The sequence below is a fragment of the Citrus clementina genome, unplaced genomic scaffold (assembly GCF_000493195.1).
Source record: "Citrus clementina cultivar Clemenules unplaced genomic scaffold, Citrus_clementina_v1.0 scaffold_6, whole genome shotgun sequence".
Classification (NCBI taxonomy): Eukaryota; Viridiplantae; Streptophyta; class Magnoliopsida; order Sapindales; family Rutaceae; genus Citrus; species Citrus x clementina.
Window position 1 is genome coordinate 22,244,994 of NW_006262139.1, and position 20,344 is coordinate 22,265,337.

At 35.2% G+C, this 20,344-nt stretch overlaps 3 protein-coding genes across 4 annotated transcripts; 1 reads left to right on the plus strand and 2 right to left on the minus strand.

Annotated features, from left to right (window-relative positions):
• Positions 1 to 30: 30 nt before the first annotated feature.
• Positions 31 to 7,263, minus strand: LOC18038255 (protein TIC 40, chloroplastic). The gene is made up of 14 exons (XM_006430514.2): positions 6,924 to 7,263; positions 6,721 to 6,829; positions 6,328 to 6,385; positions 6,194 to 6,211; positions 5,158 to 5,431; positions 4,262 to 4,365; positions 4,114 to 4,177; positions 3,638 to 3,716; positions 3,180 to 3,220; positions 2,692 to 2,737; positions 1,764 to 1,858; positions 1,126 to 1,229; positions 974 to 1,021; positions 31 to 354 (listed from the first exon to the last, which is right to left on the minus strand). The coding sequence occupies exons 1-14, from the start codon at positions 7,105 to 7,107 to the stop codon at positions 295 to 297; spliced, it is 1,284 nt and encodes a 427-aa protein (XP_006430577.1). The 5' UTR covers positions 7,108 to 7,263; the 3' UTR covers positions 31 to 294.
• Positions 7,264 to 8,437: 1,174 nt separating this feature from the next.
• Positions 8,438 to 13,615, plus strand: LOC18040081 (THO complex subunit 4D). Of its 2 annotated transcripts, none has more exons than XM_006430517.2 (7): positions 8,438 to 8,673; positions 9,259 to 9,503; positions 10,367 to 10,510; positions 10,595 to 10,663; positions 11,546 to 11,733; positions 12,312 to 12,362; positions 13,178 to 13,615. In XM_006430517.2, exons 2-7 carry the CDS (start codon positions 9,300 to 9,302, stop codon positions 13,401 to 13,403), a joined length of 882 nt encoding a protein of 293 aa, XP_006430580.1. In that variant the 5' UTR covers positions 8,438 to 8,673; positions 9,259 to 9,299; the 3' UTR covers positions 13,404 to 13,615. The 2 variants fall into 2 exon arrangements, with proteins under 2 accessions (XP_006430580.1, XP_024037260.1); XM_024181492.1 differs by having other exon boundaries at positions 13,181 to 13,615.
• Positions 13,616 to 13,889: 274 nt separating this feature from the next.
• LOC18038273 lies at positions 13,890 to 17,975 on the minus strand. Its single transcript, XM_006430518.2, has 5 exons — positions 16,971 to 17,975; positions 16,012 to 16,070; positions 15,720 to 15,848; positions 14,848 to 14,983; positions 13,890 to 14,539 (listed from the first exon to the last, which is right to left on the minus strand). Exons 1-5 carry the CDS (start codon positions 17,667 to 17,669, stop codon positions 14,213 to 14,215), a joined length of 1,350 nt encoding a protein of 449 aa, XP_006430581.1. The 5' UTR covers positions 17,670 to 17,975; the 3' UTR covers positions 13,890 to 14,212.
• Between the last annotated feature and the right edge of the window lie 2,369 nt (positions 17,976 to 20,344).

Consider the following 20,344-nt stretch of genomic DNA (forward strand, 5'->3'; position numbering starts at 1 on the left):
TACTGTATTCCTCGGAAGGATATGCGTAAATCATGTAAAATATATCTGTATAAGCTTAAGTATTGCCCCATACAACAAAAAAAGCATCGAGAGACATCAACACCTTATCAAAACTTGAAAAATCACATAATGTGTTTTCAGAAAGATTATCTCAAGACTGCCACAATTTTAGCCATGGAAAAAGTTGGTCTGTTTAACTATGCATTTCTGTACTTGGATTTATACCCTGTTGCTTGATTGAATAAGTGTCTGAACGCATTAAGCCCATGAAAGCAGCAGCTGTCAACTCTAAAATTAAGATGTACCGGTCACTCCAGGGAAAAGTTCTGCTATTTTGGTTATAACAGACATAACCTGAGAATCAAGGAATAAAATCAAATAAAATTTTCCATCTACGGAAGATCAGATATAAACAACTGAAGTATAGAAGATTAAAAAATTTAAAACATAAACCAGAATTTAACATATAAGGTCAGTGAGAGTGCTCAGGTGGTGATCCATAAGGTTAAGCTGGTATATTTTAAACTGGATGAGTCCAGTGTCTCATCAGAGAAAAATTAGCAAGTTAAATGGACTTCCGATAAACTAAATGACCAAAAGCGGCATTACACTATTTTAGTTTCAAAAAAATTAACTTTATCATCTGCATTCTCTTGAAATTGTGTTGGAGATTTTTTTGAAATAAGCCAGAACTATCAAGCGAACTTGGACACCATCCAAAAGATAAAAAACATAATAGTTCAGAAGAAAAGAAACTAGCTGAAAAACAAACATAGATTTCAGTGCAAGAGTCTCCCTAGTTATTTATGGGACTGTAGTCAGTCGACATACGTACGCAAGTAAAACCGCACTTCCCAGATTGCATTCAACTTTTTCATCCCAAGGGATTTGCAAAATGATTTGGCAATGCCAGGTGGCATATCATATATATAAAACGACATAATGAATTATATCATACAAAGTCTGAAAATACCTCCTTGTCGTTCTGATATTTGATGATGTTCATGGGATTTTGTGAACACTGCAAAATCATTGCAATATTAGGATTTATAACTTAAGATCCAAAATGAAAAAAGAAGAGTAAAGTTGGAACTTTGGGTAAATTGAGTACTCAAGACAACATACTTCCATAATAGCAGCTTGAACTCTTGGGCTCTGGAATCCCAAAGCAATCTCAGGATTGGCCATCATCTTTGTGATGACTTCTTCAGGTGTAAGTCCAATCTGTTCTGTAAAATGACAAGAAAGGGGATCTCAAATCATCTATAATTCTTTGTGCTTTAAGCCTTTGACCACTTTTTACACAAAACAAAAGACATTCACGTCACTTCTTAAATTCATTGAGACATAAAACCTAATGTTTTTGTTTATATTTTCAGTGTAGATATCTACGCACTTGAGTTAATCACTTTCCCTCTTCTTAAAGAGGAAAATCATATTTATACATCCCCATCTTTTTCAAATGTTGCTGCACATCAATATGATTAACTAAAAAGCATTAAAACATAAAACTGATATGAACAGGTTAAAAAACAAATTAACTTGTAATGAGAAGTTTTATCAATAACCATGTAGGTAAGAAGCAAGAGATCTAAATTATGTCAAATCGATCTACAGGCTGTCATGAAAGCACATAAAAGGGTTAAAAAATCTCAGAAATAAGAAATCCGAGTAGCCCACCGATTTCATAAATCAAATAGCAAAGACTTATCCCAGTGATAATCTGACAAAAAGCAGCATGAGGTTAGTCAAATTTAACTTACCAAATTGTTGCTTAACCTCAGCACTGTTTAGATCAAAGTTCTTTAGGCTATCCAACACCCGGCCGTCAAATTCACCACTTTCACACATACCATCTCTGGAACATGCATAAATTGTGGAAATACAATTTAGATTCACTAAGTCAGGCAATTCGAAAAAATAATTTATTGATACATTTGCAGCCTACTTGACCAAGAGCTAAAGGGTAGGGATTGTCAGATGGACAATATAAAATTAGACTTAATTAGAAATGCAAGTTCACACAGAGCCACTATCCAGGATTCAATTTATCTACTTGGGCCAATAATTAGTATCACAAGCACGGTGTTGGGAAAGTTGAAATATGAGCAGTGGCCTGTAACTGCCATTAATAACAAGGAAAGCAAAGTTAAAAAAACATTTAGGAAAAGTACAGTGTCTGTATATAACAGATTTGGTATTGAAGAAAAAAGACAGCGGCAGCAGCAAACAGTGAAGAAGAAGCTGAATCTGGAGGAACCAAATTCCATACAACCCCCCCCAACAAAAAAAAAAGAAAAAGAAAAACAAAGGTTTCAACTTTTAATATTAGGCATTCTAAGACTCTCCATCTCCACCCACTATCGAGTTCATAGACAATAGCTATACTAAATGCCATGAAAGTTAAGGTATATAGTGAGGTCAGGCAACGTATTCATACTAAAGCTATTGGAAACTTGAAAACAGAACATTAACTGAACATCTCTATGTTCAAGAATGCATGACCTCAGTGCTTCATAATAAAGTAAATAAATATGAGGCAAATTCTATGTTCAAAGAATGCATGACTTCAGTGCTTCATAATAAAGAGATTTATACACTGATAACTATGAGGCAAATAATGCTCCAAAGATAATAAGAAAGCTTCCCTGAGGCAATAATCAAATCCAGGAATCGAGAAAATCAGCTTACAGCATTTCTTGTAATTGTTTACGATATTCAGGATTTTGTAGCATCACTGTTAAGCAATCACAACAGCCAAAACGGTGTACATTAAGAAAATTATACACAATTAAAATAGAATTATACATCTGCACAAAACTCAACAAACAGATGGAGAAAAGATATGAGCACTATGATGCCAGAATAAGCAAAGTTATAACTTATATCTGAAGGTGGAACAAGGACTTGGAACATATTAGACAACACATGCCATGCTGTCTATATGTCAGAAATAATAGATTATTATCAGTCCCTAAAGTCATAACTCAATTATACGATGCAAAAGAGATGACCAAGAATTAAATCCTCCAAAACAATTCTGTAATGGTTTCTAGGATAGAGGTAAAAAAAACGAAAAATACTCTGATGTACACAGTTTTCCGTTACACAAAATTTAGCAGAAGCAAACCAACATTCAACCCTCTCAGAAAAAGAGGTGTCGTGAAAGGATGACTTACATTTGAAGGAAGCAGGATTCCTCATCTCCTCAGGTAGTGATCTGCAAGAAATTGAATAGAATTAGATTATTTTGTGACAATTAGGAAAAAAGAGTATGGAAGATAAAGTGAGCTAAAATTGCATCCAAGCTAGGAAAAAATATTTAAACATGCATCCCATGGTGCACATAAACAGAGTTTATGAGCACAAAGTTCGGATTCAAACATATTTACTTCCTATTCCAATTCTTAACCCTGGGCCTGCAGCTCATTTTTTTGCCTTTTTCTTAATGGAAATCAGATAAATAACATTTTAATTCATATGTATATATTTCAATCTTCAGGAAGTTTAAATTCAAATCCACATATGCTGATTAAATCAATGATCAAAATTAGAAACACAAAATATAAGAGCCAAGACCAAAACAATTGTAAAGTTAGAACACATAAAATGATAGAAGGAAGCAAAGATATATTACGGATAAACCATCTTCTGCACTTGCGGGTCTTCCATCAATTTCTCCAAAGTATCCACTGTTAGGAACCTGCCTTCTTTCTCTGTCCATTTATATAAGAACAAGCTTAAAATGTTTCATTAAATAATACAGAAAAAAGTACATAAAATAAAAAGTTTATGTGAGGTTGCTAAAATCTACCACCCAACTCCTATTACCCCACAAAACTGAAACTAACTCGTAGTTATCTGTTATTGTGCCAAGTGTATAACATCTACCTGAAAAAAGTTAAATTGATACCAGGAAAAGCAAAACGACACACAGAATTTATGCCTTTAATGAAGAATAATACAAAATTGCCTCTAACAGAAACTACATGCTCTCTATCTCAGAATTCACTAATACATAGAAGAAGGTGGCAGATTTGTATCATGCCACAAAAAGTAAACAATGCAGTACAATAAAGGGGAGAAACAATGCTATCATCAAATTTTACTTACTTGCAGATTGGCCCCCCAAAGGAGAACCTGCATTGTAATTGAAAGCAGCTCCATTTTGGGAATCCTTCACACAATGTTGAAATAATTGAGTCTTAACAGAATTATTTTAACCGTAACCTCCAGAACCAGCTCGGTTGCAAATACTTACCTTGGGAGGCTGGGCATCCTTTGATGAGCTTGTTTCCTTCACATCTTCAAAGTTATCAAAAGGACTTTTTTGCAATGTCTCCTCAGGTGAAACGTCTACAAAAGCTGCAAGTAGTACTTGCATCAGCATTTCTTACAGGAAACATTATCAAAAATCATTTAAGCACACTAAAATGGCAGAATATAAACGAGTGACTGAAAGGTCAACAGTTAGCATAGAGGAATTTAACTCAAGATAGACAGCAGGGGTATCTAGCATCAATCTAAACAAGGTGAAATCAAAGTTTTATACTGCAAGTGAACACAATACATCTCAAATATATGAAATACCAGAAATGAAACAATTTTCTTTAATTTTATCACTTATAAACCAAATTTGTTTAGATAAAAGGTATAAAACAAAATATTGCATTAGCTCATGCCGTTCGCCAAATATGCAAATGACCTACACCATGTCCTTGTGTGTTTCTATGTAAAGTCAGAACCCTGATCATTCACTCATGACTCACTTTGTTCATGCAAACATCAGACATTAAGATGGACATCCACAAGTGTTTAGAACAAGATTTAATTCAGATAAAACATCAATTATTCTAAAAATGACATGATTGCAAATGGATGTTAAAATAATTTCCTGTTTCGATCAACAAATCTGGCTTCAGTCTAAAAACAGATTTGAAACTTGCACCCCTATTATAAACATTAAAGATGGATTAAAACCCAATGCATAATTTATCAAAAAATTTAGTAAATAACTATACTAAAGACACCTATGGCCAGACACAATAAGATCTTAATTTCAAAAAGGAAAGGAATATGAAAAAGCATGTCCATTTGACAAGGAAGCATAAATATGTTCTGAATTCATAAGCAGCCAAGGGAAGATTCCTTAATTACCATATTTCTTTGGTTCCTCCTTTACTTCTGTTTCACCCTTTACTTCTTTTTTGCCTTCCACATCAGTAGCTGAAGCAGCTTCTACTTTTGTGGCAGGTATATCCATTGTAAACCTAGGTTGAGAAGCAGCTGGATAAGGTGTGGTAGGCCCTGATGCTGGAGGATTTGGAAAGGGGAAAGGTGATCCCTGAGGAAAGGCAGCATTGCCGAAGGGTTTATTCTGTGTATTCATCTGGTTCATCATACCTTTCAAAGCTTGTTGCATGGCATATTGCTGGAAGAATGAAAAAGAGGGAAAATGGAAAAAAGAAAGATAAGATTAATAGCCAATCTCTTCTACAGCGACACAAGATAAGAGCCTTCAGCTACTCTGCAGAGGAAGACATGACAAATGGATCTGATAGATACGGTTAAACATGGTAAACTCTCATTATAAAACCGTCATTGGTACAAATCCATGCACTGCACTGAACAGGGAAAAATGAAAAACATTTTGAAGCCGTCAGAGCCATGTCCTACATGTATCAGGGTGTGCCATGGAATTACCACGTCAGAAAAGTAAGTGCAACACAAAAAGTATGTCCCCTAGTGTCAATTCCATAAATTTTTCTGGTTCAAACAGATCTACATATAGTGTGGAAGTGCTAAATGCATGAACTTAAAAAGTAAGAAAGTTAAGAGAAACCACTTTTCAACCGATCCATGCAGACAGTAGTATTCCAGAATTATAGCAAAACATGAATTACAGAAAGGGTCATGAGTACTCACATGATCAGTACATGCACAAATTGCAATAGTTCAATGCCAACAAACATACTTATTCTTTCCCAAAGAGCATATTATGAAACAAAAAGAAAAAATTAAGTACATTTGCAGTTCAAAAACAAACTTCAGTTATCATCCAGAGAGGACACACTTCCTGGTTAGCCTTCGAAGCTCTTATTTCCATTGCTTCATCAAGTAGTAGAATTGTCTTCAACAACAATAGAATAATTCACACAGCATATACATTGTAATAGTAGAAGAGAAAACTTACCTTCAATCTTGAGGCCACCTGTCATTTCAATCAACTTGTTATAAACCAATAAACAAATTTTGTAAAAGAAAATTAACCTTCTTGAAAATGTATTTTATGCTGAAACTAAAGAAACCACAAGCAAGTACACTCACAAATGAAAATAGCGCTGAGAGACCAACCCCTACTCCAACCCAAAAGAGAGGTGAACCTCTGCACCAGCAAACAAAACATTAAATTAAGCAAATGGTATGGTGTGTATGGGAGCGCTTTATACAATGCATTTATTTTTTAAGCAATTTCTGCAGCAGCACCTAAAATTGAAGGGGGGGGGGCAGCAAAAGTTACTTGTGCAAAGAAGCTGAAGGTGCTTTCTGAGGAAAATGGGAAAAAAACCGCAAAAAATACCAAAACTTAAATTCAAAAAGGGCTATACTTATTATCCCGAGGGGAAAAAATCTTTTAAGCCCTTTTAGCGACACCAAAAGCAAAATCCAAACCCACTAAAAACCTTCAGGAAAAAAAAAATGATAACAAAATTGAATTACACATTCGATGACGGCGGTGGCATTGGTAAATTGGGGTTAACGCCAACTGAAGACGTTTGTTGACCGCTAGAAGAAGTCAGACTTGCAAAACCACCAGCACCCACTTGTCCTGTAATTTATTTTTTTTTAAAGAAGTTCAAATTCAGCACATGAACAAGAATAATTTCTAAACAAAACAATAAATAAACAAAAGAGAAAGTTACCGTTTTGATAAGGGCCAGCGCGGACAGAAGCGGAAATCCTGGAAGTTGAAAGCTTGAAGGGAAGTGCAAGGCTTGAGCTTCTTCTGGGTCCGGTGATTCCTCTGGTAGGGTGTTTGAAATTAGTGTAGTTTAGGACCAATTTGGGACTCGTTGAAGAAACCAGCGCCATGTTTAGATTTTCCATCAGAGTTGTAAATGGCGAGATGACGGGAAGCTGAAGCACGAATTTTGTGAGCTTTAACAGAGACACTCTCTTTCAGCCGTTGAGGATTTAGGAGAAGTGATTCTTTCGCGTTCTGCTGGTCGCTGGGGTTTGAACTGCATACGCAGACGAGGTGGATTGTTTTGACTTGTTTTCTCGCTAGTTAGGTCATTTTGGGCTTTTGTTTGGAGGCCCACTGTTCCAGGCCCAAATTGACTCTTCCTCATTTTGATATTAAGTCTCTACAAACTGACTTGATATTAATTAATTGATTAAAAAAATATAAAATAATAAAATAAATTATGTATATAAAAAAATATTTAATTTAACTAATTTAATCATATCACATTAATCTGTATAAAATAAATTTATATAAGATTTATAGATATATTATCACTCTTTAAATTTTGCAAGTACTGTATGGTAGTAGATTTAGCTTGGTTGACACTCATTTTGAATTTACTTCACAATTGTTCCATATTTTATGAGAGGTTAGATAAATAAATGTTTAGACGTATGTTTTGTTGTTATGAAAATGATGTTTTTTAAAAAATTGGGATAAGTGTGACTTATTTAAAGTTTGTCTTCTGTGACTTTTACTTTTTAACTGAAAAATAAAATGTGAAATTATTAAATTAAATCTTTAATAGATCCCAAACTAAAATTTTTGAAAATCTGCTTGTTTTTCCAAGTTAACCACGGCGTACATTAACGATCATCAACAACACATTTTGTTGGAGCTCTTTTGAACACTTTTTGCTTATGTTATTTAAAAAAAAATTATTTGAAGAGATTTTTAGTGATGTTCTAATAATTCTCCATAAATAGAGTTTTGCCATTGTTGCAAATTAAGTAGTGAGTATCCTACCTTTATTTCTTTTATACCAAACATGAGATAAAGGATTGTTTTACACTAAGGGTGTGTTTAAAAAATGACATTATGGTGTTTTTCACATTTATTTAATACCAATAACATGTTTGATGAAATTTAAGGTTCATATGCACCATAATGTGCCTAAATAGTGCATGACACAAACCCGAGACCCTTAAGTTTGTGCAATGCGGTGGCATGCAAAAGGATTTGCCTCAATTGTGCAAATATTTTATTTAAATAATTATTTTATTGTTAAATAATAATATAATAAATAAAATTTAAAAGTAAATTATATGATAATATTGTCACAAGCGTGCAGCACACACCCCTAAATGTCCCATTGACATAAAAGCCCTTCATTCAAGGGGCGTGGGAGGCTGTGATTGGAAGACGCCACGCACGAATCCAGCCTATAAATTCGAGACACAAGGGTCAAGTCAATGGCCTATAATGATTTGCACCGCTTTCCTCGAAAGCCAATCTCAGAAACCCTAGAAAAGCAGAACAAGATAACATATAGGAAAGGAGGGGGAAAGAAGGAAAAAAAAAAAAAGGGCCGCATTAAATCCCCAAACCCTAATCATAAATCTCCCATAATTGAGTTAGCTCGGAGCCGATTATATTCTCTCGTTTGAATTTGCGTTGAGCCGACGCTTTGCTCCTTTTTTTTTCAGGTACTTATCTTCTGTTTTTAATTACAGATCAGAAATATTAATTGTGATTTTTACGCTCGTGTTTTGTACAATTTTTTAATTATTTATTTTATAATTAGAATTGTAGAGAGTGCCGAATTTCAGGAATGAATGTTTGATATGACTCTGTCGAATTTGTTTATTCTTTTTGTTTTCGTTTGGAATTTCAAAATTGTAGATCTGCATGTTTGGTTTGGTTCCTAGTTCTTAAAAATAGTCATTATTAAAAAAATATTGTGAGTTGCCTTGCATGGCAGGTTAGAATAATTTGCATTTAATTAATTACTACTCTCATGTTAAAAAAAATAATTACTACTTTTTCTCTATTTTATACAAAATCAATTTTCGTATTTTTGGTCTTCTTTTGGATATTACTTTGTGGACTGAGTACTTCATCTTCTGCGAAAATAATCGCATAATCGTGGTTTGGTTGTACTTCAGATTGAAATTAAATCACGTTTGTTGTTTGAGATATGTTTTTCATTTTCGAAACATGCATAATTGTTGATCGTTTTTATGATAATGTTTGGTGATATACTTATTCCATCTTTCTTTCCTGATTTACAGGTTTACTTGCTATTCTCTTCTCTAGAAGAATTGCAAATTCAATGGCTACGCATGTTGACATGTCTCTTGATGACATTATAAAGAGCAGGAAAAAGAGTGAGAGAGAAAGAGGACAGGGCAGGGTCCGCCGTGGCCGTGGTCGTGGCCGTGGCCCAAGTGGTAGTGTTAGTGGTGGAAGAATGACAGGGGCTGCTCGTAGAGGTCCTCTCTCCAATGCTCGACCATCATCATATACCATTGCCAAGGCAAGCTCAAAACTGTCGATGTTTTAAGCGTATGATGAGAATTTAATAAGATTAAGAAACCCATTTACGGGAGGATCTCTAACAGTGTTTTAGATTTTCAAAGAGGATTTCTAACGTTACTTTGACAATCAGAGGCTTGTTTGGCTCCGACACTATAGAATTATCGCAACCTGTTGCTTTTGTATCACTATCTTCATGATTTCTTTCTACTTGTGGGTTAGGGTTATATTATGGGATTTTGGCAATCAGATCTCATGTATGTATGCAGAAGTTCTCTGATGCCCTATTAAGTTATTATGCTACTTCATAGCATTTTATGTGAAGGAGCTTCATTAGATGAAATTTTGAAATGGTGCTCACCTACAGCATAACATCACATAAGAATTAGTGCGGACGAGTTCTCTGTACCCGTTCATAATGCATATTATGTAGTTTCAATCTCAATAGTGATTGATGGCTGGTGGTTTAGACATGAAGCTTATGATGGATCCTCTTCCTATGTTCGGACTTTCTTCGGGGCGAGATTTCTGTTACTGTTCTAGTTCATGGCCTGTTTGCAAAGGAGCTTCCTTCGCTTAACTTCAGAACTGGAGCTCTCACCCATAGCATAGCAACAATCTATAAGCAGTGGGTTAAATCTTTTACTCCCATCTACCAACCATTAACTCAGTTTGGTGGTAATTGGGCTTGCTTGAGCTTTATGCCTAACTGGATTCTACTCTACTTGATACCAGTTTCTTTCACATTTTCTGGGAATTCTGATATCTGATTTGATTTTGAAAATGGTGAATTATTTTGTTTTCTTGTCATAAGCTGACTTCTTTTTCTAAGGCTCGGTTCTCTTTTCCCGCTTCTTTTATCAGTCTTTTCGCAGAACCAGGAACTTTCCCTGGCAGCATGATTTGTTTGAGGATAGCCTTAGGGCTGCGGGAATATCTGGAATAGAAGTTGGCACAAAATTATATGTTTCCAACTTGCATCCTGGAGTGACCAATGACGATATAAGGGTACAGCTTCTGCTATACATTCTCATCATAAATACTGTGTTAAGGATTCTGAATATTTTCTTATGGATATGGTGTGCAACTCAGGAGCTTTTCTCTGAGATTGGCGAGCTGAAACGATATGCCATTCACTTTGACAAGAATGGCCGCCCCAGTGTGAGTTCTGTTGCCTGTTTTGCTACGTTCTCCCCGTTATTCTTGTGGTTGTGGTCTTGAACCTTCTTTGACTATTTCATGTCTTTTGATGTACTGTTTTCTCTATGAGGTTCTTATAATGTATTTTTTGATATATGTCAAAAGTAATGGCTATAGATTAACCTTGAATTGCATAAGAAAGTTTAATTGTTACGTGTGAAGTTTTTTCATCTATGAAGTTCAGCAGGATATCTATCATCTTGTACTGTTTTATAGTTCTAAATAACGACTTTGTAGTGCTGCTGATCTGGATAATGAAATCACTACAAATTTTCTCGTTTTGGCCAAGACAGTTTAGCTTTATAAATTATAATTAAATTTGTCAAAGGTGTGCACTTATATATAGTGTTGAAATTGTTCTCCATTGAGAGTGGACCGTTATTAGAGTATCACATTGAATAAATTATCGCTCAAATTTTTTTTTTCAAATGTTGGCCACGAATTTCCATAGCTGTTAGTCTAAGTTTTGCATGTAGAACTATTATCAAATATTCTTGTCTGGAGAGGTTTTCTTTATTTCTATATTTTCCCCCCTTCAATATATCTCCCTCATTTTCTCTGTTTCTGCCTTGTTTTTTCATCCCCTAACTCCCTTATTCGGGCACTGAATTTTGTGTTTGTGTGTGGGTTTTTGGGATGACTTCTCTTTTCTGTTTTATAGGGGTTAGGTTCTTTAATTGTATGCTGCATCTTACCTTAATATCTTTAATTCATATGCTACATATTCTCTCATTTATAAGTTTGACAAATTTGGAATTCCTGGGTGCATGTTATAGTTGGTGACTTTGCATATTACTTGTGTTGCCTGCCACTGTTGTTAAAGCTTGTACTGGTTGGTTTCAGGGTTCAGCTGAAGTGGTATATGCCAGAAGAAGTGATGCATTTGCAGCTCTTAAGCGATACAATAATGTACTGTTGGATGGAAAACCGATGAAGATTGAAGTTGTGGGAACTAATGCAGAAATACCTCTGCAAGCTCGTGTGAATGTAACTGGAGTAAATGGAAGGAGGAAGAGGACAGTGGTGATGACGTATGTAAAGATTTAATTTCTTACCATTTTGCTGATAGTTTGATTATTGAAATTGTTGGCAATTTCTTTTGCATATATCTATTCAAGGTTTTAGTCAGGGACCTGGTACTCTTTTATGGTATATGATTAGAAGTATTTGTTTTGTGTTAGTTTTTTAGATTCTATTTTCAGATGTAGCTGCAGCTGATATATCACTTTTTTCAGTTTCAACCATGTTAGTTGTTATAATCATGCTTGAATTTATGAGTGTTTTCACTGGTTCCACAGCATTGTTGTTAAATTATTTTTCTTTTGTTTCATTTGACCATAAATAATTTCACTGGCCATTATTGTTCTACTTTCATCTGAACTTTCTGATACTTTTTTCTTCTAGATGTATATATGGCATCTATCCAAATATTTTGTTTAATTTATAATTATTCTGGTCCTGAGAATTTTTAAATGTTGAATGTTGCTTTGGTTCTGATATTTTAGCACAAAGTTTTTTTTTTTTTTGGAAATTATACTTCATATTCTGTTGTTCAGACAGCTATTGGTGGGAACACCTTGTGTATGTTACTAATGCTGAGGTTATGCAGGTCGGGATCAGGTAATGCAGGAGGTGCAGCGGCTATTAATCGTGGACCTGGGTAAGTTCTTGATACAGATACTACAACTTGCCTTGTTTTTTCATTTAATTCTTTGCAATTTATTGAAATCGCGTCTTGTCAGTTAACCTTGTTGCTCTTATATGTTGATCTAGAATTCCCTGCATGGTTTTATAATGATAGTGTATTTGTGTGTTTATCATTTTGTTAGACAATTCTTTGTGGTGAAAGATTCATCAATGGTTCCATTCTGGTATTTGCTAAAGTTTGCTTGGCTAAAACAAGGCTTTATACTTGTTTGTTTACATTAGGCTCTGGTCAGTGAAGCTCTATCTTGTTTGCTGTGATGTGCCTAGGTTCCAGCTTGACGAGCAATTTTAGTGTAAACACGAGGTTTTAGTTTGACCATTGATGATGATATTGTCTTCATTTTTCATCCCTTGGTATCTTTGTTCATTGATGCAATTAGACTTTTTTTCCCCTTTTTGTTGGAATTCTGCATTTTGTGGGTCTTGCTTGAACTTCCACTTTGGAGCAGCTATCTTGGTAGAGTTCTAGGGGGTTGAGTCAATAGTTTGTGCAGCTGACCCAGCTCCTTTGTTCAATCAACCATATATGATTAAGCTTGAAGACTGAAGCTTGAACCTATTTCATTTGTCTAGGTGATGAATCTCGCAATAAGTTTAGTTTATATTCTAAAATTTTGGGTGAATAGAAGAATCTGTACCGTCTTCAGTTTATGCTCTAATATCTTATTTGAGCTATCTGTGGTGTGATTTTCAGTGTTTAAATTAATTAATCACTTTGTTTTTCATGATTGTCGTTATGCAATTTATTTGTCTTATGTGATCTTGCAGCAGTCAGGGCCGTCGTGGGGGTCTGAGGCGGAGTAGCCAAGGCCGTGGTCGTGGGCAGGGCCAGGGTCGAGGCCGTGGCCGTGGAGGTGGAGGGGGAGGGGGAGGGGGAGGTGGCCGTGGCCGTGGCCGCGGCCGTGGCCAGGGGAAAAAGAATCCAGTTGATAAGTCAGCTGATGATCTTGACAAAGAACTGGATAATTACCATGCTGAAGCCATGCAGATTTAGTTGGATTTCAAGCTGTGTGAACTGAATTAGTATTTTAGTCTGTGTTAGCAGTAAGCTGTACAAATACTGCAATACTTTCGTGGTATTTTCTCCTTGCTGGTTTTTCTTCTTCATGCATTTGCCGGCCTCCTTTTATAGTTAGATGTGCTAGAGTGGTGTAAATGAAGATGCTGGATGTTTATGGAAGTTTGCTTTCGATCTTAAATTTTATATCTTTTGTGCATTTTAAGCTCTGTCTGGGAGCTTCCCTTATTTTCTCGTCCTCTCCTGTATCATGTAAATAGTTATAACACTTGCGACTGTTTTGGTAAAAATAAAAAAATAAAAGACGAGCAAGATGGTGTGGAGTGGAAGCTGTCGATGCGCATAACAAAAACAACTCGGTGGATGAAATAAATGTACCTGGAATTGAATTTATCACAAAAATAGGAACAACGTACGCTAATAGCTTTTAATTTACTTTTTTTTTTTTTTTTGAATAGCTCGCATAACCGGGCCTAAGTTGATTGTCGAACACAAATTACTTATTCCTTTCCATGCAAAGAATTAAATCAGTATTTTTACACGATATGTAGACGACAAAGATTTTGCAACGATTTTGAGGTATTTACCCTCACCAATCTCTTCGCAATATTCTATGTCAGTATTTTCCCTTTAGGGCAACAAGCCAGGAGGCGTACGTCAATCCGTGATCAATTTACATGGCAAAATATACAAACTCTAATAAGCTAGAAAGTCGGGGATGAATCCAAGTACCCAAAAAATGCATTTGAAAAAAAAAAAATTGGGGAAACGAAAAAATTACTATACTATTCTTTGGAAGCAGCTGCATCTTTGTTTAAAGTGAGGTCACCGGATTCACTCTTCTTGAAAAGCTTCTCAACCAATTGATCCCAATTAGCGCTGTTACCACTGGACTTCTGTTTAGTTTCTGAGGCATCTTCTCTCTTGGCATGGGAAGGTTCTGGCTCATCTTCATGGGATTCATCCTCCGATGTGGCTACAGCATGAGGTATATTCAAACTTACAGCCCTATCCAATGCATCTTTGTGTTCTTTTTCAATGGTCTTCAACCTCTCGAATTTCTGTACTTTTGGAGCAGTTGTTATTGTTCCAGGGCTGCTTTCCTTCATTAACTGCATTTCATAATGTCAGCAGTTATCAGTGATTTGATCAAAGCAGGAAAACTAAAACACCCCTAAAAGAAGTTTCCCTTCATGCAAAAGGTAAATGCAAACCAACAGAATTGTTAATTACTTGAAATTTCAAAATCAATATATACTTTGACAAAGTATATACAGACACTTATGGTGATGCACTAAAAATGTAATTTCCACCTGTCATTTATTTTCTGCTTTCTGAGAAAAATGAAAAAGCTGGTTTATATCAACCATAAGGTGAATTAAAAAAGGCCATAAATCTTTAACAAAGGGAGAAGACTTACTTGTACAGCTTTCTGTGATTCCCTTTCAATCCAAATAATTGCATGATCAGACGTGGCATTACAAGATAAGACAATATGTTCAAATCTTCCATCCACAGGAATTGCGGTCCTGACCTCCGGAGGATACCTTCCACATCTGCATATATGGCATGGAGCATGATTTAGGACAGACAAAACTGTATTGCACGACCATTGTCCTTGAAGATGAGAAAATGTACCAATAATATAAAAGAAAGTTTAACGGTCACAAGGAGTAGACAAATTAAATGGAACAACTTCGTCAATTCTAAGAATTTAGTAAGAAACTTGGTGTATAGCTCAATGTATTGTTTCCAAATTGTCATCACCTTGGTATATAACAGAATAGTTGGCTGAGAATTAAAAAAGACAAATGCTCCGCTAGTAATGAGGACAATTTTCTATCGTATACAAGTGTTGAAAATCTTCCAAGGTAGAATGTATTTGATTTTCCGAAACTTTTGCAAGATCATGACTACAGAGTTCAACCTACAAGCACAATGGTTGTAGTAATGACCCTTTCCTACAGGCAGGAGTGTCAATCAATGAGAGTTTAATTCCCTTAATAAGTAGGAAAATACGGCGTTGAGTGGTGATATGGGTCATATTAATGTGAACTTACAGTAAAGAGAAAAAAAAAGTGATGCAGGTGGTTAGAAGTAAAACCCAAACCAAAGCATATGAATGGAGATAGCAAATTAGGCAAGCAATGATCACACACAACTAATAACCGTAAGAATTATTACTGAAACTAATTAATATCCAGAGGCCATCAAAGACAAAAACAACTTGTGGCTCAAAGAGCAGCAGCCGAATATTTGGCAATTTTAAACATCAGTTGAGTGTGCTGCTACCTGCAAAATCTTCTCTCTACAATGTGATACATCCGTCCAGGTGCATAAAGTCTTCTTGGATCTCTGAGCTTTCTTTCCTCTGGTATGAAGGTGTCCCGCAAGCAGACCAAAAATAACAAGCAGGGCAAGCTGCCAAAACATCAAGGCCTCGTTTTAGAGACAATCATAATAATACACCAAGTCTACTGAATAAGTTTCAAAAAAAGGGGGGAAAAAGATCTACTGAGTAAATTAAAATTTAAAAGTAAAAAAAAAAAGAACATTTCTGATATGTCAAGAGAAGAACACTAACCAGAAGATCGACTTAAAAATATCTTCCAATGGGGTGGGTGTTCTTGGCAAGAAATCATCCTGGATAAAGTTATCAAGATCCTGTTAAGGATTATACAAGAATCTGACCCAGTGGAGTGATTCTAATAAATCAATGCAATCATGGACTGGCAGGTTCAGAAATAAACTAATGAAAGTAAGATAGTAAATTGCTTTTGCACATACAATTGTCCAGCATAAGATTTACTGATTCCGATCTGTCAATTGGATTGAGAAGACTTGGCTCCTCTCCATGGACTTAGATTTCATTGCATGAAACAGCTTATTCCCATTTGGTAAGTAAACTTCTAAATACACTGGTTAAATATGCCATGCATTTCAGAGCCTAGTTATTTTGAAGTGCAATTACATGCATATCATTCCTGTTTGTATGCATCTTCTTGCTGTACCAAAACTCCAAGCATAAGTTTCTCACCACTTTCACAGCGTTGAATGTCTCATACCTCCAAGTGGAGATCCAGTAAAATGACCAATCCACAAGTGTAACTGAAAACCTAACCACATGTGGTCTTAAATCGGCATACACTACATTCTGCTCAAGGACTTATACACCTAAACAACAATCCAATCACAGAAAATCATTTTCTTCTAATGTCGGGGTTTCTTTACAGTAGGTCATCATCAGCCTCGAGTCCAAATGTAATCTAAAAACTCACCATTACAAATTTGAAATTTGATGTAAGCATAGGTAGTTTGTCTTTCAACACAAAAAGGGAAAAAAAAGTCCAATCTTTCTAATTCTAACACAGTATACTTACAATGGTTATACATAATGGTCCACAAATTTTAAAACTGATAGCAACACATATAAACCCCAATGGAAGACTCACAATCTTGACTATGAAGCATTTAACACGTCAAATTACTAACCATAACGGCACGAAGCAATAAATTAAAAAAAAACCTTGTAACTAAAAGTACCTGCAAAATTACAGAGTTAATAACATCGGCATACTTGACAGCCAAATTAAGAGACATACACCTAGCCGGCGCCACTGCATGACACCTCACTTTATTCCTCGGTATCCCGCCTAATTTGTCTCTATGATTCACCACCACCAGAGCCAGCAACGCCGCAACGCCGGAACCCAACGAGTGCCCAGCAAACACCATGCTGTATTGTCTGCCATTTTCTTCCCACAACCTTCTCAACGTGTCACCCTCTTGATTCAACAGCCAAAGCGCTGACTTTAACAGCCCATGATGCACGAACCCGCCATCAAACATCTGCCTTCCCAATCTGTTATCCAATAGCAGCTTGTAGTCGCTCTCTTTGGCTAAATTCAGCCCACGAATGGCCAAAACAATTTCCTTTTTATCGTGATCGGTGTAAATTAAGTACGGCGGCGCACGGCCGAGGGTTTGTTCGTAGGCCACACGCTTGACGACCCAATCTGGATTTAGCTTGTAGCCGCCGGCTGGTGGGAACTGGGGGTTGTGGAGGTCGGTCTCGTAGACGGCTAATATCAAGCGACAGACGCGTGGGACTGCGTCGAATTCCTCTGCCGTGGCGGCCGGCCAGGTGGCGCTGTCGTCGGAGCCGACATGGGTGCAGCGTTTCCACATCCAGCGTGCGAAACCCAGAACGAAAACGCATTCTACTCCGCATGAAACTGACATATTCGTTGAAATGCCGCTGTGAAAAAATGATGCGAGTGGAGGACTATGGTAAGGTAAGCAAAGCAAAGCTGGCGATCGTGCGGGCGCGCGGTTTAGCTTGAGGAGTGGAGCATGAATTAATTTGCTTGCAGTATTTGAATTTGATTGCTTAATTTAATTGGGCTCTGAAATGGAGAATCTTGAGTGGGCATTAATTATTTTTATATTACGAGAAGCTACTCTGCACTTTTGAAAATTTTTGGCGTGTGGAAACATGATCGTGATCGTTAATAATAAGAGTATTCTGTTTATGGTTAATGGAGTCCTTTTTTTAATAAAATAATTAAATAAAAAAAGACGAATATATGCTGACCTTTATTGAGTTCACTCTTAAGAACGTTTGAGCGCCAATTGTTTTAGAAAAGTATTTTCTAAAACGTTGATATACAAATATATCAATAATAATATTGTTTTTTTAATTACGCACGTAAACTTGTGGATTATGTTATAATTGTATTTGTATGAATTTATTGTGCTCTCAATTTAGTTCGATTGTAATGTTATAATTAAAAAATACAGTTAATAAAAGTTAATTATTAAATCTTTTACATGATTCTGTTGATTTATTTAGTCGTTAAATATTGGTGCCCGGTATTTTCTTTGATGTTTACAATATCTTTGTTCCCGAATATACATATAAACATTTGAAGACTGCAAAGAAACAGCAGTGAATGAGGCGTTACAAAGCAGCAAAGAAAAGGAGAGAGACACGTGCATGATGCATGTTTCAGTTGGCGACAACTGTAATTACCGAAATACAGAATCAGACATTGGGCATGAAAGAAAGCTGACGAAGCCCCCAGAGAGAGAGAGAGAGAGCAGTCGTTTTACAGTTAAAAAGGTCGTTAAAAAAGCAACAAGACAACAGGCTGGATGCTGCTGGACCGACCGTATGAAAATCTTCCAAAGATTCTTCTGTGTCATCTTCTTATAGTTAGTGCTCATCAGCCTAGCTCATAACTTACGATAGATAATTATACTGATATTTATAATCAGATATAAAATTATAATTTATAATATTAAATTAAATTTTATGAAGTACTTATCTATACAAATAACCCTCATAAACGAGTGATATCTCTGCTTCATTCATATTTCGTGGGGAAAAAGACTATAAATTAACTCTACACAGATTGCGAGGACAGAGATTCACCACTCAAGCAAAGCTCAATGGTAAAAAAAAAAAAAACACACACAATTTTTAAATACATGAAGATGATAACTCAAAGAAACGAGATCTCTTCGTACAAGAATGTAGTGTTAGGCCGCGAAGCAACCCATGCATCATATTTAATTGAATGAAAAAAAAAAAAGAGGGAATATTATTTACAAATATGCTGTCGTGAAGCAAGAATGCTGCTAGTTGTTCCTTTCATTTATAATTATTATTGTACAAATTGTAAAACAATATTCTCAACAAATTAAGAGCAGTATCTATGATTAATTATTAAAGCGTGTGTTATGTATTCCAGAATCTAAGATGTAACAAGACAGATCAAACACGGAACAAGTAAATAAATAAATAAATATTATTATACCAAGAACATTCCCCATTCAATATAGATGGCTAGACCTACCTATATAGCAATTTGAGTGTCCAAAGATAAGAAAAGCTTTTTGTATCAATGAGTGCGCGTTATAGACTTCTAGTCGTGTTTCCTCACTTACGAGCATTCTTTGTTATTTCTTTTTACTAAATGAAATATCTAGGAAAATTTGAGCTTCTAGATGTCCATTTTCACTAAGAAGTTGGTCTTTGCTATTTAGGGCATATGTTAAGAAATATAACATCACGGGTGTAAAAAATTTCTTTTGAAAAAATATCACATATATTGGTGCGATGATTCCCATGATTTCAAGTTTTTTCTAGATAGTCTTTGGGGGTATCACTGATTATTCAAGTTCGAATTTTAAAGGAATAGTAGATTATCTTCTTAAAAAAGATCCTAAACTTCTAAATTGGTTTAGACTTAGAATTATGTTAGAGGTAATCCTATGTTTACATAATGCAATAAATATATGTAGTGGGCCAAGTTATTAGTTTGTAGGAAGATTTGACATAAATTCATGCCAAACGCTATCATAGAGAGGTGGATATTAAAGTATCACAAAAAAACTCTTCAAATAAAATTATATTTCTCATTTGAAGAGCCACATAAATAAAAAGATTTCTAAAAATATTGAAGAGAGAGAAGCAATATCTTATTTGAAAAATATTTTAAAACTCTTAATGTAATATTATATTATTTTTTATCTTATCATTTTTTAAGGCAGAGAAATATTATAATATTGTTATTATTTTGGTCAAAAAATTAATTAAAATAAACTTATTTTTATTTGAGAAGTCTTTTGAAAAAAGGGATTTACATTTTTACACTTTTATTTACTATATAAATAAATGAATAAATATTTGAAGAGAAAAATTAAACGAGTTTTTTAGTGATGCTCTCATATGTTTGAGGTTCCAATCTTGGAGACGTGGCATTGCAAAAATTAAAATCAAATATGTTTTTAATATTATTACATACTCCAATCTATATATATATATATCTATATATCTATCTATCTATATATATATATAAAGTTGGGACTTGAGGAGGTGATGTGGCATCACCATTTCTCATCTTTGTATATTC